The following is a 16,775-nucleotide window of genomic DNA, read 5'->3' on the forward strand; positions in this document are numbered from 1 at the left end:
AGATTGATTTTAGAAAGTCTGGAGAGCAAAAAAACCACATGAAATTTTTGCAAATCGTATCCAAGCCACATTTGGAGTTGGTTTGAAATGCGATTCCAATCAGATTTCTATAGATGCGTCTCCATCCAGATGCTTAAATCGGATTTCAAAGCGTCTTTTGTGTCACTCGCAACACAACACACAACAACGACATCAGATCCAGAGTGACAGAAGTGCATCAGAGCGGTGTGGAGGATGTGGTGGAAAATCGCTTGATCACTCAATAAATACACAAAGAGAGCATCATCAGGTTATGAAATAATGTTATCAAATAATACAATCAGAAGTACAATGCATTATATTTCTGGAGACAAAGATACCACCTCGCTATCTTCTCTTTGTCTGAAAAGTTGACACTCAGCCAGTCCTTTAAATACTATTGTACAGAGTTTAAAACATCTATAGTTAATCTTACAGGTTAGCAAACAACCCTCAGATAGAAACAAAAGTCAAGAGTTAAACTAACCTACGAACAGTTTTTCTTCACGACCATATATGACAATACACAAGCACGGACCAAACATCTGATAAAACAAAATAACAATGCTACCATAATAAATTAAGAATAAGCAACACTGTCCTCTAAAGGTTTATCAGACTGACACATAGAAATCTGTATAACTACGATTTGTCTCACCGGCTCAGACAAAAGTACAACAGAATAAACTAACTGTTAAACACTCAACTGTCTCATTTTACACTAAGTTTAGAATAGATGCAGCATGAAGGCATTTGAACGCGTGAAATGACACTGAACTGAACTTAAGAACATTATTTGTAACATGTATGAAACATAGAGGAAATACAATCAAATAATAACCTGCTGTTCAGTTTCCTCTCACAAGGACAAAACAGTCTGTGGAATAAATTGTCTGCTGGCACTTTTTGGGGGGGGGGGGGGAATGATGGATCTTTGTTTCTCGTGCTTCTGTGTCGGGAAGCTGCGTCACCAGTGTACGTAGTTACTGACGCCTACGTCATTACCACAGCAACTCCATGCAGATAGGTTGATGATGTCTGGACACACAAATCCGATCTGATCACTTGCAAATAACAGTGCGGACAGTCTGTCTTAGTCCCACATCTGCCAGATTGTTTTGTGTGTTTCACCAACTTAAAAAGTATTCTTCAGTCCTGTTTTTTTTTTTCTGACCTGCCTGTTTTGACCCTGCTTGCCTTCTTTCTGGACCTTGGATTCCTTGACTGTCCCTTGTTGGATTTGTTTTGGTTTGGTTTTGACCTTGCCTGTTGACAAAGTAAACTGAACTCATGCTTTTGGGGTCAAACCTGTCAGTAACAGTGAACTGTGCACTGCATGTGAGCTGATAATCCTGCTTGTTCACCTGATTCCACCCTGGATGTCAACCAAATCCTCCATCTTGTTAGCTAGGTGCCAGCTGAAACTGAAATAAATAATGTGAATCTGTGTAAAAATAAAAGGACAAAAACATATTACAATGCAGCATGCTTTTTGTTAAACACTTCAGAGAAAAACTGATTATAATTCATCTTTTTCCAAGGTTAAAACTCTAGGGAAGTGAAGAGAGAGAGAGAGAGATGAGGAAACATGAACGTGTTCATGCTGCAGTGAAAATTTGCTACAGCTGAAAGGTGAGCAGCGCAGCGTCTGATTAGGACATGAATCTAAAATGTAATTAAAGAGTGAGCGGACTTGTCTGTGACCTGACGAAAGGACTAACTAACAGCACAATCAGTATTCCTACACCTTCCTACTGCACACACACCAAAATGTCAATTAACCAGAAAATCCCTATCGCCACGCTTCCAGTCTATTAGATTGTAATGGAAGAGATTCATTTTAAAGAGGCTTCAGGTGGTTCCAAATTCCTTTTCTTGTATTTTCAGTTCGTAGTCCCCACTCTCACTGTCTCAGCAGTCTTTCATTATCCCCCCCTCTGTGCAGCCAGCAGCTCTGCAGTCTGTTTAATCAGTGATCCCATGTCATTCGGGGCTAATTGCAACTGTAATGAGTATGAATGGTTTCGTGAAACAGCGGCTAACGTACCATTACTTCTGCAGTTGTGACTCTGTCTGCATTAGTCAGCTGTATCTACCAGGTGCAGACTGGACAGGTGAGAGGAAGCCAACTTTGAGGAAAAAGTTTGATACAACTTCTTTACTTTAAAAGGAACCCAGATAGATTGATGGAATTGACCTCAATTTAATCACATACAAACAAATATACTAACCCAAGAACTGACTCTGAGTCTTTGTCCACACTTAATTATCTGACCTGCAGAGTCATAAATTCTTGCCCTGACTTGGCCAAGAGTCCCAACCAACTTACCCATCAGGACAGAGGTGACGGGTAAGAGACCAACTTCACTGTTCCACCTGACGGCACCGACAACTTGTTTCCGTATGTAATCTGTGTTGTCTGAATGAAAGTGAAGCTGGATCCTTTCATGGTCACTGAGCGGTGAAGGTGGACTCAGTCAGCAGAAAGAAAGTGTGTGTGTGTGCGTGTGTGTGTGTGCGTGCACAGAGGGTAACATCTCTTTACACAGTTGAAGACAAATCTAAGCTCCTTTTGTTCAATGACAAACACAGAGGCATAAAAAATCCTGTCACGTTGGGTCTTTTTGTGGCAACATCATGACACACAACACAGAATAAAACAAACTGTCACACCCGGTGCTCCTTTTGTTCCCAACACCCAAAGGTTGGGCCATTATTGGGCATTAATTTGGGGGCAGCAGTCCCCCTAGTTTTACATTATTTCATCGAAATAATGGACCATTATCCACTTACAAAGCTGGAGATTTATTGTATTTTCATACAGCAAATCAAATCTTTGCATGAAGCGATGACGTGTCGCTCTATCATTGGCAGAGCAGACGGTCACACTGAGCCTGATTGCATCCTGCTACACAACACAAGAGCCACAGACTCCGAACAACAACCCACACTAGCTTTCCTGCTAAAGTCTCTTTCTTATCTAACTTACAAATATGAGCATGTCTTGACCTGCACCTTAGCTTCTTGAACGAGCTACTAAATAAACATTCATCGCTCACATCAGTTAGCAGGCTAGATAGCTAATTAGCTGCTCAGCTGCAGCACATTAAACAGCATGTAAACATACCTATTAATGTCACTTTGGACCCGTTAGATGCTGGTTTGGTTGTTGATCTTCAAAGTCCCTGTTAGCGACACGCTGTCTGTCCATGACTTTTAGCTACAGCAGTTTGTTTACTTTGTCTGCCTTTATACGGTGTAACACCGGTAGCCTGCCAGCTAATGTCAATCAAACACAGACACCAACACGCCCCTTCATCTGCTGTCAAACACAGACACCGACACACACCCTTAGCTGCTGTCAATCAAACACAGACACCGACACACATCCCCAGCTGCTGTCAATCAAACACAGACACCGGCACACACACCCAGCTGCTGTCAATCAAACACAGACACCAACACACACCACCAGCTGCTGTCAATCAAACAAACACCGACACGCCCCTCCACCTGCTGTCAAACACAGACACCGACACACTCTCCAGCAACTGTCAATCAAACACAGACACTGACACGCCACCCCAGCAGCTGTCAAACACAGACAACAACAACCCCCCCCACCACCAGCCGGCTGAGATAAAAAGGAGAGCTTGATTAAATGTACTTGATGATTAAATGTGATTTCAGTTGGATTTTAACTGAGTGAATTTTGTAAAACTTTGTAAAGGGAAAAACACCAGCAGCAACTACTGCAGACACACACCTAGTGGATGAAACTGTATGGGTTTTTTTATAAGGACTAAATATTTGCTGCTGAAAGGTGAAAACAGTGTCGTTACTATAAGGAGAAAAGTGAACTTTCTGCAAACTAAAGCCTCTTCTGCTCTCATTACTGCTGTTCAAACGTCCTCACAGTATCAAGCTTAGCTGCTTACGAGCATCTTCATCAGTCGTGCCAGATTGTACTGATGTAATGAAGCGAGTAAGCCTCACTGACAGCATGACTGTTTTTAATTTAACCTTTAATTGCCCAAGTGGCCCTCTCTATCTCGATACAGAGGAGACAGCAGCGGGGCAAAAGATAACACAAAAGATTTACAGATATACTATCAGTACATTCATGATTAACAAAGGTTTAAAAGTTCAGTGAAGTCAGGACCTGGACAGACAATCAGACTTCTACAAGGTGGCTCCTCAAGGATGGATGACTGATATAAATAAAATGAAATAACACAAGTAGATTAAAATATGTTTATTACTGAAACAACAAAACAGATGTGAGGGAGCAATATAATTAGATATAAACGATCTAAATAAAATCTATAGTCTAACTAGTTTGTGAAAGACAACAAGTACAATGACTCTGACATCCTTTTCAGGCTCAGAATAATATTATAGGACATAATAATAATAATAATAATAATAATAATAATAATAATAATAATAATAATAATGACCAAGTGGCTGTATGATTTCCTGAATAAGCCAAGATGCATTTGAAGAAAATGGGAGGAAAGGAAAAGCCTTTGTTAGCCATTGTTCAATGTAATTAAACACAAATTTAATCAAATATATTGTAATTGTGTCAATGCAAAGTATTGTTAACCTTCACACAACCAACTCAGTAATCAAGTTATTCACATTTCTACCCTGCATCAGCAATCAAACTGACTTCCCAGCATGCATTGTTTGAGACTTAAAACTCTCTTAAGACTCTTATTTTTGTAGTTTTCTTTTCATAGTAATGGAAACAATGCAAACCATGATGGAAATTAATACCAAATTTGGTCCCTTTCCCTGTACACTTCTAATTTAACAAAGTCACTGAGAGCAGTCTTGCATAATGACTTTGTGTTAACTCTGCAAAAACTACTTTTCTTTATGTTAAATGAAAAATGGATCCTTCAAACAGTAAATGGGAAATAAATCTGATTGTAACCCTTTGTCGTGACTACTACTTGAGTCAACTTATCTCAGTTTTACAGTTTTACTTTCACAGCTCATGAGACGACTTTGAACTAATTATTCAACTTAAGTTCAGTTTACTCACATTTTTAAGGCAGCAGCGGAACTTAAGTTTTAAGTCAAACTAGCTTAAAACGTATTACAGTTTACCATCCATCCTCTACGATGTGAACGCAGCACTAGCGAGACATTTTCTGGCATCTAACCTTCTTAATTTCTGTCACAGCTCTGATGATGATGACACAGCATTGACAGCTGTAATTTTCTTCAGGTCCTCTAATATATAATAAAGGTGACAGTTTTGTGAGTGAAAGTCGTCCACAATTAGGGGGTGTCGATCTCGCTAATGACGAACTCTCCATCACCTACTCGTGAACAGGTGGTGTTCATCAAGTTGAAACCAGCGATTAAGAGAGTTTGGTGAATCTGACTTAGGAGAGCTTTTGCATAATAATTATGACCCGTTGTCTCCCTCTCAGGAGGAACGTGATGTTTAAACTACAGCAGAGATATTTTAGTAGGATGCATAATAAGCAAACTGATAAATTATTGCTGGATAGCAAGCAGAAAAGCTTCCTATCATCGGGCAATTTAACACCAGAGATGATTAAAGCCAGTTAGTCGACCCTCTGTCCATGATGACAGGTGACAATCTTCAGAATATCTCCAATAAAATCATCAATGCAGCTTTAAAAGTATCTCAGAATCAAACAGAGTGGAGGAACATCCTTTAAATTTGAGGCCAAATTATCAAAAACAAACATTTTAATAACTTACAGTATCAAAGTGTCAATTGTGGGAATCAAACCAGCAACTTTCTCACTACAATCCAAACATCTGCCCCCCTACACCAGTCAGACCAGCTGATCTACACTAGTGCAGACTTTCCTGAGAGATGCCGGATATAAAAAGTAAATGTACTGAATGTGTGTTGTTGTTCAGTTAAATGTCAGCCGTCTGTTGTTGTGGTGGATGTTTGGGTAGGTGCAGAAAGCACAGGGGAGACATATCCTGTCTCATGATTCAAGTCAGTTGTTACTTTTTCAAAATTCAACAGATGCCACTTTCTCTAAAGCGTCAGTCGTCTAAACCATAAAAAACAGGAGTGGACAGATGGAGAAAATGTCGGCAGTGAACACTGTTCATTGTCAACATGCTGTCTTATACAGTATACGGTGTGTGGCATTTGGTTTCTTTGTTGTATCTGCCCTCAATTCAACTTGTAATTGAAGCATGAGGCAGGAGTTGAATCCCATTGTCCAGTTTGTTGTGCTTTATGCACTCAACCAACAGTTGCCACAACAACGAAAATAAGATCCAGGTTTGATTGTAATAAACCACAATTTTCCTTTTAAAGGGTTTAGATTTCCAAAACATCCTCTAAATTAAAACGACAAAATATGCTGGTGGTCCAGAATGACACATGGAAATGTTTAGCCCTTTTCTGTAGGACAACATTTGTCGTGACTTCCAAAACACAAAAATCACCTTGTTAGGTTTAGGGAAACATTGTGGTTTGGGTTAAAATGACATTACAACAATAATCACTTGGTTTTAACATGCAATGTTGTTTTGCTCTTCCAGGTAGCAACTAGAAAAAACTGTTTATTCAAGCTCAAAACATCAATATATTCTCTATTTTATTACTTCAGACTTTGACTTTGCGTAAAAGCACTTTATAAACTCTCTAGATGTGACTTAAATACATAAAGACTAATGTTTAAGACTTACTGAGCCTGAAAGCTGATTGAAATCCAGTTGTGTTCTGATCAGCCGGGAACATTTTTGGAAGTTAATGAATGTTAATTAGTGATGGTTGGTGGCTCTGTGTCTCTATCATCTCCTCAGGATGTGCTGCCGCCGCTCTCTGCTCCTCTCACATGTCCTTAGAGCAAACATGAGAGGTGGTTTGAAGGAGTTTTTTTGTTCTATTAAAGGCAAACAGTAACAGAGAGAGTGGCGTCACAGAAGAAGAAGAAGAACGTGGATGGATGAATGAAAGAGGGAGGGTAAAATGTCACGCTGTAAAATGTTAATTAATGTAACTCTCTGCTCAGTGACATCAAAACCCTCTTTATCCTGCAGGGCCATAAAGATGAAGATGGTTGGGACCAATCAGATTGAGAGGAAATTTTAGTTTATATGAGACAACCTGCAACTATTGGATGGATCGCCATGAAATGTTCAGACATTCATGTTCCTCAGAGGATGAATCCTACTGACTTTAGTGATAGAGAGTGAAATATCTATTGGATGTAAATTCAATGCACAAAGTTCAAGGAGCCCAGAAGATGAATTGTCATGACTTTGGTGATTCATTGACATTTCCTGTAGCGCCACCAGCAGGTCAAACTTCTCACTTATCCTCCAGTGAAATATCTCAACAACTACTTGATGGATTGGTTTGACCTTCCTCTGAGGATGATCCCTCTGACTTTGGTGATTCTCTCACCGTCCCTCTAGCCCCACGATGAAGTTGAACATTTCCATTCATAGTAAATTCTCACCAACTATTGGAAGGATTGCTGTGTCCCCCTCAGGATAACTTGTAATAACTTAAGTGGGCTGTGAGGGGCTGCATAAAGGACCAGTATAACTAGACATCATGCAAGATATTCCAGTAGAGCCCCAGAATATAAGTATAGAGCTTGAAATGTGCAGAATATGTCATCTTTAGGCTGTGTCCCAATTACATACTACATCCTAATTGTATACTACATACTACTTTTCATAGTAGGGGAGAACGGGGTAAATAGAGCCACCTCCTGTATCTGGGTAACCATAAGCAAGAGTAATCATGTGACCACAAATTAAGAAAGAATAGTTCACATTACTTGATCCATCTTGGACTCAAGCACATGGAGAGAGTGGTCAGTAAAACATGCCAAGTGAATTCATCATGTTACTAAAGTTATCAGTCTTGTATCTTAATTAAAAAAGATAAGTTTTGGACATTATTACATGTTAATTTAAGTCAGTGTAAGCTACAAAACAAGGTCATAAAGTTAGCATAATTGTGGATCTGAGCCACTGTATGAAACAGTTTTGTCAAAATGGAGGTTGTGGGGTAAAACCAAGCAGCAACCTCCGGGGCTGTAAAATGAAGCCAATGCAGAAGTACCAAAAACTGCAGTTCCTTGAACGACCACTTGAGGCTCCAAAAGCGAGTCAATCCCCATAGACCCCCATGTTAAAATGCCCAACTTTACAGCAGAAATAAACATGTTTACAGCCTGGTACAAACAACGGTTCTGGTCTCTGTAGCTAATTTCCTCTTTCATGACAACTGTACGGGGGTGAATTTTTTTATAACTCACCCGTTTAAATTTTATTAAGCTGTAAAGTTCTGCATAATGAAGGACATGGCTGCTTTGAGTGACAGGTCCGCCAGCCGCTAGGTGGCTTGTTTCAGCCATTCGGCCCGCCTCTTTGCCCATTTTTGATTGGCTGGTAGTTAGGCAGAGTCACGTGCTGCCAAGATGGCGACGGCTGAAGCGGCTCGCTTGGAGCTTCAAAACCGCTCTTCAGAAACCAACGAAAGGGTGACGTCACGGTAACTACGTCCATATTTTTATACAGTCTATGGGTAAAACGTGCCAGTGATGTTGGGGCAAGTTGAGTCAATGGCTCAATTTACCCCCCAAATTATTTCCTGATATTCTAGAGACTAGAGACACTGTTCCTGTTAATGTTTGATCCCTGTTACAAGTGTTACAATGTTGATGAATAAATACCTAATTTTTGACTAGTTTAAACCTTACCCCTACCTTGAGGTAAGTTGTGCCATTGAACTATTTTTTTTTTGATGGCTCATTGTTCTTAAACCATAATAATTAGATAACTTGTCTTAATTTCCAGTCATATGTAAAAAGTGGCTCATGTTACCCCGTTCTCCCCCATACTGTTTTTTGCAGTCAGTATACTAGAAATCAATGTACTATACTATAATATATATATATAATATTTGCAGGAAATGATGCAATACGTGTGCTGTGCAAAGGAAATCAAACTATGACTTCAGAATGCAGTTAAATGGTTAAAGCTAAAGTTTTTTTTTTTTCCAAATATTCACTAGTTGTTTTCTGAGGTGTTCCTGGAGCTGTTTCACCACCGCCCACTACTACCTTTTATTTTTGTCCAGCTGTGAGTAGCTCCTCCATTTCCTTTGTGCATTTGCATACTTTTGTCCCTTTTCCAGTGTGAACAACACAACATACCTGCTTAGAATTAGTATTTAGTTTGGGATTTAGGACACAGTTTCACAGTCTTGTTTATCAAAACTTTAATCCCACGAAACAGAGCTGAAATATATACAACCTACATAAATAAGCATATAAACAACTAAAGTATGTATATTGGCTTCATTGATTCGAAATACATGTCTGGATTTCTAACATTCACCGTCGTGAATTTTGAATTTGTTCAAATCATTTGGCAAACAGATTCATGAATAAAACATCGAGCTAAGCAGGAAATCCACCATATTTTCTCCTGAGGGGGGCAGCAGCATAAACACACACCAGCAGGGAGATAAACAGATAAACAACAATATCAATATATATGATCAGTCAGATATCACAACTCTGTTGCTAAGCTACGTTAGCCGGCTGCTGGTGTTAGTTTCATATGTAGCTTACAGACATGAGAGTGGTGTCAGATCAGTTCTCATCAAACAACACTGCAAGAAAGTGATTAAGTGTATTTCCAGAGATGTTGAACTTGAATGATGAAGAATGATGAAGGTGTAAAGTGATTTACTTTTTAACAGGTGCAACTAAGGAGTCAATCAGGAACAGAAGGTATCAGAGTCCAATCAGGTGAAACAAGTGAAAACACCTGTGTGAGGTCACTGGATGTCAACTTTTTTTCATGATCCTCTTCACAGAAATATCAGTTTAATATTTCTTTCATGCACTTGTCATGATTTGCGTCACTATTCATACTCTTTCTGAGGGTCATAACTCAGGCCCCACAGTGTCAGATTTTGAAAACCCATGTAATAGAGGAATAAGTTTATTGTCTTCCATGTTATGTACATAACTGCAGTGATTGTTTATTGCCCCGTGAGCTCTGCCAAAATACATCTAAACACAGCAGTTATCTGGCTCAATGCTTCTGATGCAGGTTTGAAGCTGCTGTGCTGCTGACGAGCTGCTTCTGCTCTGCGGCAGGTGTAGACAGAGTGTTACAGCGTGTCTACACCAAAAGCGATTGGTTGTGAGTTAGACTTAAACGGCAACTACCGCTACTTGAGGCTGAAGTACCTACAGATGCTCCAACTGACTCCCATTCAAAAAGCCTCAACTTCTCTCTAGGAATACTGAGTCAATCACTGTTTTCAATGAGTCATTCTGGTCTCAATCTCTAAATTCAGACCCTCTAATAAATGTGCTGGTGGTCATTTTTGAAATTATTGTTCCGTTAATAAGATTTGAAGACTTATAGTAGCTTTGATGTCTGCTGTGTGGGTGCTTAGTGACAGCTGTGAATGACAGTTGGTTGGTCCGGGACTCACACTGAGTCGGACTACTGTCACAATATTTCACTCACTTTAATGTTACTTTATTATGATGCCTGCCCTGTTAGCACAGTTTAGCTAAAGTAGCTAATGTTAGCCTAAGTGTGCAGCTCTCAGTGTTCCCAGTAAGCTAGCGTTAGCTTGAGTCCAAGTTAGTAGGTTGTGTTTCTAAAGCATGAAAGGCAACATCCCGCTGTCCTTATTTGGAAGGTCCTGGCTCCAAACGGACAAGATGGCGCCGACCATCAGCTGCAACTTTGGGCTTCAAACCCTAACCCAAAGAAACCAACAGGGGACGTCACACCTCGCTACGTCCATCTTTATATAGAAGCTCCAAACTCACCAGAGACTCAGCAGCCAGACATTTCTCTGGTCTCTGTTTACAGCGGCTTAGATTTTATGTTGCAAGGCAGCTGGATTCATGAGATCATACGAGAATCCATCTTATCAGGCTTCAAGTTATGCGCTTGTGTCCAAACCACCAGTGGTTCAGTCCCATCAGCGTCACGAATCCAGCTGCCTCGCAATGTAAGACGGTGATAGATGGTGATCTAGAGATGGACCATCCAATCACCTGCCGAGTATTTTTTTGAAAGTGCCCGCCCTTTTCCAGTTTCCATGGACGACTTCTCAGATGATTCAAACCATTCAAACCATCTGGTGCATCAGGTTAACTGAGATTCACACTAAAATGAGAATAGCTGGTCCACCTTAAAGGTCAGTCCACCTTAAGCGAGCCTGGTCAGATTAGGCTAACCTACTGTCACTAACTTCACTTTTTCAGCAGTTGGGGAAACAACAGATGAGACTTTGTCTTAAGAAGCTGCAGCATTTATTAACTGACACACTGTAGTCTGTTCTGTACATTTACTGCCAGACAAACAACTAACTGCGAACCTTTTCCTCTGCTCCGCTCGCATCACCGTCACTTTTCTGCCGCTCGCTCAACTCACTCAACCACACACATTACGCACTGCCCTGAAGCAGCTACGCTACTCTTATAACAGTATTCACATGAAGAATGAGGAGAGGAAGGATTCTGGGGTTTGATGCGTTAGTCAATGACTCAAAACGAGTGTTATCGTTCTCACACAGTATGTGAGTGAAAATCACTAGTAGCCCATTGATATTAATGATCGTGTGAATTTTTAGCAGAGGCGCTGATAATCTATAGCAGAAACACCGGATACTGAATGTCAGCACAAGTTTATAACAGCTTTAAACTCCTAACAGAACACACACAGCTTTAATTTATCTCACACACAGCTTCTCACATCCTTCAGGCCCCATTTCTCTGTGTCTTACTAAGCTGTTTATTTACTTTTACACGCTGCCAAAACACGTCTAGACACAAACATCTGACGTCTGATGCACTATTCTTGCTCATTTAGCATCACTGTCTCTCTCTCTCAGAGAAGCATTGATTGTTTTTTTAACCGTCCACCAGTGGACGAATGTTAAGCTTCAACATCTCAAATAGATAAAATAACAGAAACAGTTACAATAAATATTAATACTAACAAATCTGTATCAATCCGCCGCTGAAAATAGTCCCTGACAAATGCACAGTTTCCTCCTGTTTGATTGTTTGCAAAAAACAGCTGTTTTAGGAAATTATGAACCCTTTAAAAAATGAAACTACATATTAGTAAGCTGTTTTTTTTTTTTTTTTTACATCTTATGTCTTCATTAAGAGCTTGGAGCAGAGAACAAAAGACAGTAAACAGAAGTCAGAAAGTATTGACAAACTATATTATTGGTTTGGGTTTTGTTGACAATAAACAAAAATATAAACCAGCCTTTTCCTTTAATAGAACTTAATGAAAAGTGACACGTGGGGCTGCAACAATTATCATTATTATCATTCATTTGCTTTTCTGGATGAACAAATCCTCAAAAAATCACAATTCACAATATCCCAGAGTCCAAGGTGAAGTCAAGGTGAACTTCAAATGTTATATTAGACCAACGGTCCAAAACTAAAAATAAATAAATAAATAAATAAATCCCTTTACTAAAAATACAAGTCATGGAGAGCAGAAAGCAGAAGGCATTTCTGCTTGAAAAATGAACCATTGAATGATTTCCAATTAATTTTCTGTCACAAACCAACTATTCTTTCCATCTTTAAACCATCAGTTTCCATCTCTGATTGTTTAATTTCCCCCTTTTGTTTCTCTGCCAAGGAGCTGTTTTATATTCCGAGGAGAGTCGGACTCAGTTCAGTACACACGGTGTTCAGTGCGCCATAAACGCAACACGTCAACCTCTCAAACCCTAAAGCGGCATCCTGAATGTGTTGACAACATACGTCATAAACTGAACAAATATAAACAACACTTTGGTTGAAACGCACCTTGAAATTACGGCAATTTACGCACAGAAGGTTTTAATATTTGCGTGCGTAAAAACGACAGTTTACTGAATCATCTGATGTCTGCAGGATGCAAACAAACTAAACTTCTGCTGATAAACAAGATGTTTATATTTGTTAATGCAGGTGATTAATCAAAGTAAATCATGTATCAGTTATTTTACAGCCACATCTGATCAGGTGATAATTGATCACTTTTGGACTTGTTCTTTATTTTTAGGATTTTAAAGTGTCTTTAACTATAAAATCAGACCGGAACTCGCTTGATTTTGAGGGTAACGACTCCTGGATGGATGCACCCACCTGCCCCGTGGATGTTCTCCTCGCAGGAGTACCAGATGCCGGTGTGGAAGCGGCGGAAGAGGAAGCGGTCGTCCCCGGTCTCCCAGCTGTAGTGCACCTTGTTCTGGTCCGTCTCGTTCACGCCGTAGTCGATGCAGTTGTGGCGCCGCTGCTTGCTGCAGTTGGGCTTTGGGACGCGCTGGGTGCCCTCGCACCAGTACGTGGTGATGAAGGCGGTGGTGGAGAAGAACAGGGCCACCAGGTTCAGACCCACCGACAGCAGCGCGCGACATTTCCGCGTCGTCTTCATGATCTCAGTGCGAGCGGCCGCGTCACCGCATGCGGCGAGAAAGTTCATCCAAGAAAGGCGGCAGACGGAGGCAGGATCAGAGGAGGAGAGGCATGGCGCGGAAAAGACGCACAGAGGAATTACGCGCGTCTCCTCTTTCCTCCTCTTTCTGCCGGTTTGTCCTCAGAGCGCAGAGAAGTGACAGGTGGTCCGGATCCTCCGCGGGAAAAGAGAGAGAGAGACGTAAATTATAAATATGATCTTCCATCTACTTCAGCTGGAACCTTCCAGCCTCACCGACACAAGACGGTTCACTGTCAGAGAGCAGGACGCTCACTGAGGAGGCGAGATGCTGAGACCCGAGTCTCTCTCTGTCTCTCTCTCTCTCTCTCTCTCTCTCTCTCTCTCTCTCTCTCTCTCTTTTGCGTCATTACAGTGACCGGACTGCTGTTATAAAAAAAGGAAAAAAGACCCAGAGAGCTCACACCTCCACCAGGGCTGCAACTTTCACTATCGATTATTTTCCTTCATTCATTTTTTTTTGCCCTATAAAATGTCAGAAAATATTTTTTTTAAATTCCAGGAGCAGAATGTGATGCCTTCAGATGTCTTGATTGGCGGACAAAGAGTCCAAAGATGTTCAGATTCCTGATAAATGAGACAAAAGATAAGTTGAGACCAAAGAATTTAAAACATTTTGCTTAAAAGTGATTTTGGATTAACAGATTATAAAAGTTGTTGCAGATTAAATGTCTGTTGTCTTTGTTAGTGGCCTTTTAATTCATCACGCAGAGTCCTTAATCGTCTGTTTTGGAACTTTTAGAAAAGAGCTGCAGAGTCTAAAATCCATTTATTAACAACATGTGCAGCTGCAGACTGGAGACGGTTTGTTAGAAAGTTAGAAACCCAAAAGTGTTTCTGGGTAAAGTATCAACGTAACTCACTAAACACAAAGAATCACAACCTGACAGCTGACACTTGTTAAGCTGTGTTTAAATGGACATATGATGCTTTTTGTGGTTTTCTGTTATTTATTTCCTGTTCTGATGTCAGAGGTTAAACATGGTCATGAGCCGACATTGTCTCGACGTGCATGCTCATAAACACCGTCTGTTCCTGAGCTTTTGTTCCTAAGATGTTTCCAGTTGTTGTTCATGTTGTTCACTCGCATATTTCAGATCTGATTTCATCTTGAATGTGTGCGGATGGATTTGAGAACATTTCGAGTAAAGGACAATTAAAAGAAGTGAAATCCTGCTACTATAGTTTGTTTACGTCGCCTCTGGAGCCGGAGGAGGAAGCTTCCTGAAGCTGACCAATCAGAACAGAGTGGGCTCATCAGGAGGCGGGCCTTAAAGAGACAGGAGCTAAAACGGCCTGTTTCAGACAGAGGCTGAACTGAGGGGCTGCAGAAAGGACCAGTAGAAGATAAATAAGGAGTTTTTAACTGGAAATCATGCAAAGATATTCCAGTAGAGCCCCAGAATATGAATATAGAGCTGGAAATGTGCTTTTGTCTGTCGTCTGTTTCTTTTTTCTTTTTTTTTACCTGGTTAGTTTTGACACATTTTGATTAGAACGATGCTTAAAACTTTCCTTTTTGATAAAGCTTATAGTTACGTCCAGCCAGGCTTGGCTTGGACCAGCCTCTAGTTATGCTGCTATAGGCTTAGACTGCCAGGGGGGGACTTCCCATGATGCACTGAGCTCTCTTCCTCCTCCTCCTCCTCCTCCTCCTCCTCTCCATCTGTACACATTCATGCACCATTAATGCTTGTTACTAACTAGTTTTCTCGTCTCACGGGAGACCTTCGGCTGCCGACTATCCAGCTTGACGCCCACCGCTGCTGCTATTATTAGTCATTTTTGCCCACTGCTACCGCCATTATTATTAGTCATATTCCTATTATTATTGTTGTTGTTGTTGTTGTTGTTATTATTGTTGTTATTATGCTTCTCCTCCCTCCCTCTTTTATCTCTCAACTCAACCGGTCAAGGCAGATGGTCGCCCACCTAGAGCCGGTTCTGCTTGAGGTTTCTTCCCGTTAAAGGGGAGTTTTTTTTCTCACTCATGGGGGGGAACGTTGGGTCTGTGTAAATTAAAGAGTACAGTGTAGTGAAAAGTGCCCTGAGATAAACTAGATAAGGAGTTTTTAAACTTTAAATCATGCAAAGATATTCCAGTAGAGCCCCAGAATATAAATATAGAGGCTGGAAATGAGAAGAATAAGTCCCCTTTAAATTCTGCTCTCACTCAAGCAAAGAGCAGATACGCTGCATCACCGCCCGGCCTCATATCTACATTATATCCACTTTATCTAAACTGGCTTTATAGGCAGCTTCACTTTAATGCCAGCCTCCTTAAAGATGAGTCCTCCAGGTTTACAGCTCTCAGGGAACCTCCCCCCCCCCCCCGTCCGTCCTCCATGACAAGACCTCTCTGTTGTTTGTTTTTCCAGGTGTGACACGCTCGATGAATATGTAGAAAGCGGCCGGCCTTCTTATCGATCGGCCGGCAGAGAGCTCACATTTCCAGGCAGGAAAATCAGCAGCGACAAGGCCGAAACGCCCCCCCCCCCCCCCCCCCCGCACAGATCCATCACCTCTGATTTTATGGCCCCCACCTCCAGATCAATACAGCTGCATATATGTGTGTGTGTGTGTGTGTGATGTATGGCAGCACAGTCTGATTCAGAGTGACAAAGCACCTGAGGAGAGTCAATAAACAGAGCAGAAAACGCTGCGTTGATGAATGTGTGATAATGCTGTTGGATTTATCTGCAGTCAAACACTTCAAAATATTAACGTTTAAGACGTATAACGTCTCCGGTCTGCTTCAGCTCGTTATAACATCCAACATCAAGTCAAACACATGAAAACACAACAACAAACAGCTGACTGTGAGTTCGTCAGTGAAAGAAGTTGATTTTGCATTTTGGTTTCAAATGTTACTCCTCTGGATTAAAAGGATTCGACTGTGATTTTCTATATTTTTCATATTGTTGATCTATTTACAAGTATTGTGTTTGTATCCAAAAGCTTGTAGCTAAATTATCAGCGTAATACAAAGTCAAAAAACACAGACAACACAGAAGCAAACCTGGAAGCTAGAAAACTTTTTTTGGGTTTATACACCACGGTCAACATCCATCTCCCTCTACCCATAATGCCTTGCTTGCATCTTGGAGTAGATCATGAATGTATAAAGAGCACTGGATACAGGAAGAGCATCAGGCTTTGAAGCAAATAGCGTGCATAGCGGCTACAGCGTCATGTGATGCACACTGGCCCAAAAAGACTTTTTCTCATAGACTTACATTGTGAAA

At 40.8% G+C, this 16,775-nt stretch overlaps 1 protein-coding gene across 1 annotated transcript in view; it reads right to left on the reverse strand.

Moving 5' to 3' along the window:
• gsg1l (gsg1-like) overlaps positions 1-14,748 on the reverse strand; it is a 46,639-nt gene extending 31,891 nt beyond the window's left edge. Inside the window, exon 1 of the mRNA XM_044331112.1 lies at positions 13,182-14,748. Coding sequence (XP_044187047.1) covers positions 13,182-13,518 — 337 coding nt within the window. The 5' untranslated portion in view covers positions 13,519-14,748. The remainder of the gene's footprint in view (positions 1-13,181) is intronic.
• Between the last annotated feature and the right edge of the window lie 2,027 nt (positions 14,749-16,775).

Source organism: Thunnus albacares, chromosome 17 (assembly GCF_914725855.1).
Source record: "Thunnus albacares chromosome 17, fThuAlb1.1, whole genome shotgun sequence".
NCBI lineage: Eukaryota > Metazoa > Chordata > Actinopteri > Scombriformes > Scombridae > Thunnus > Thunnus albacares.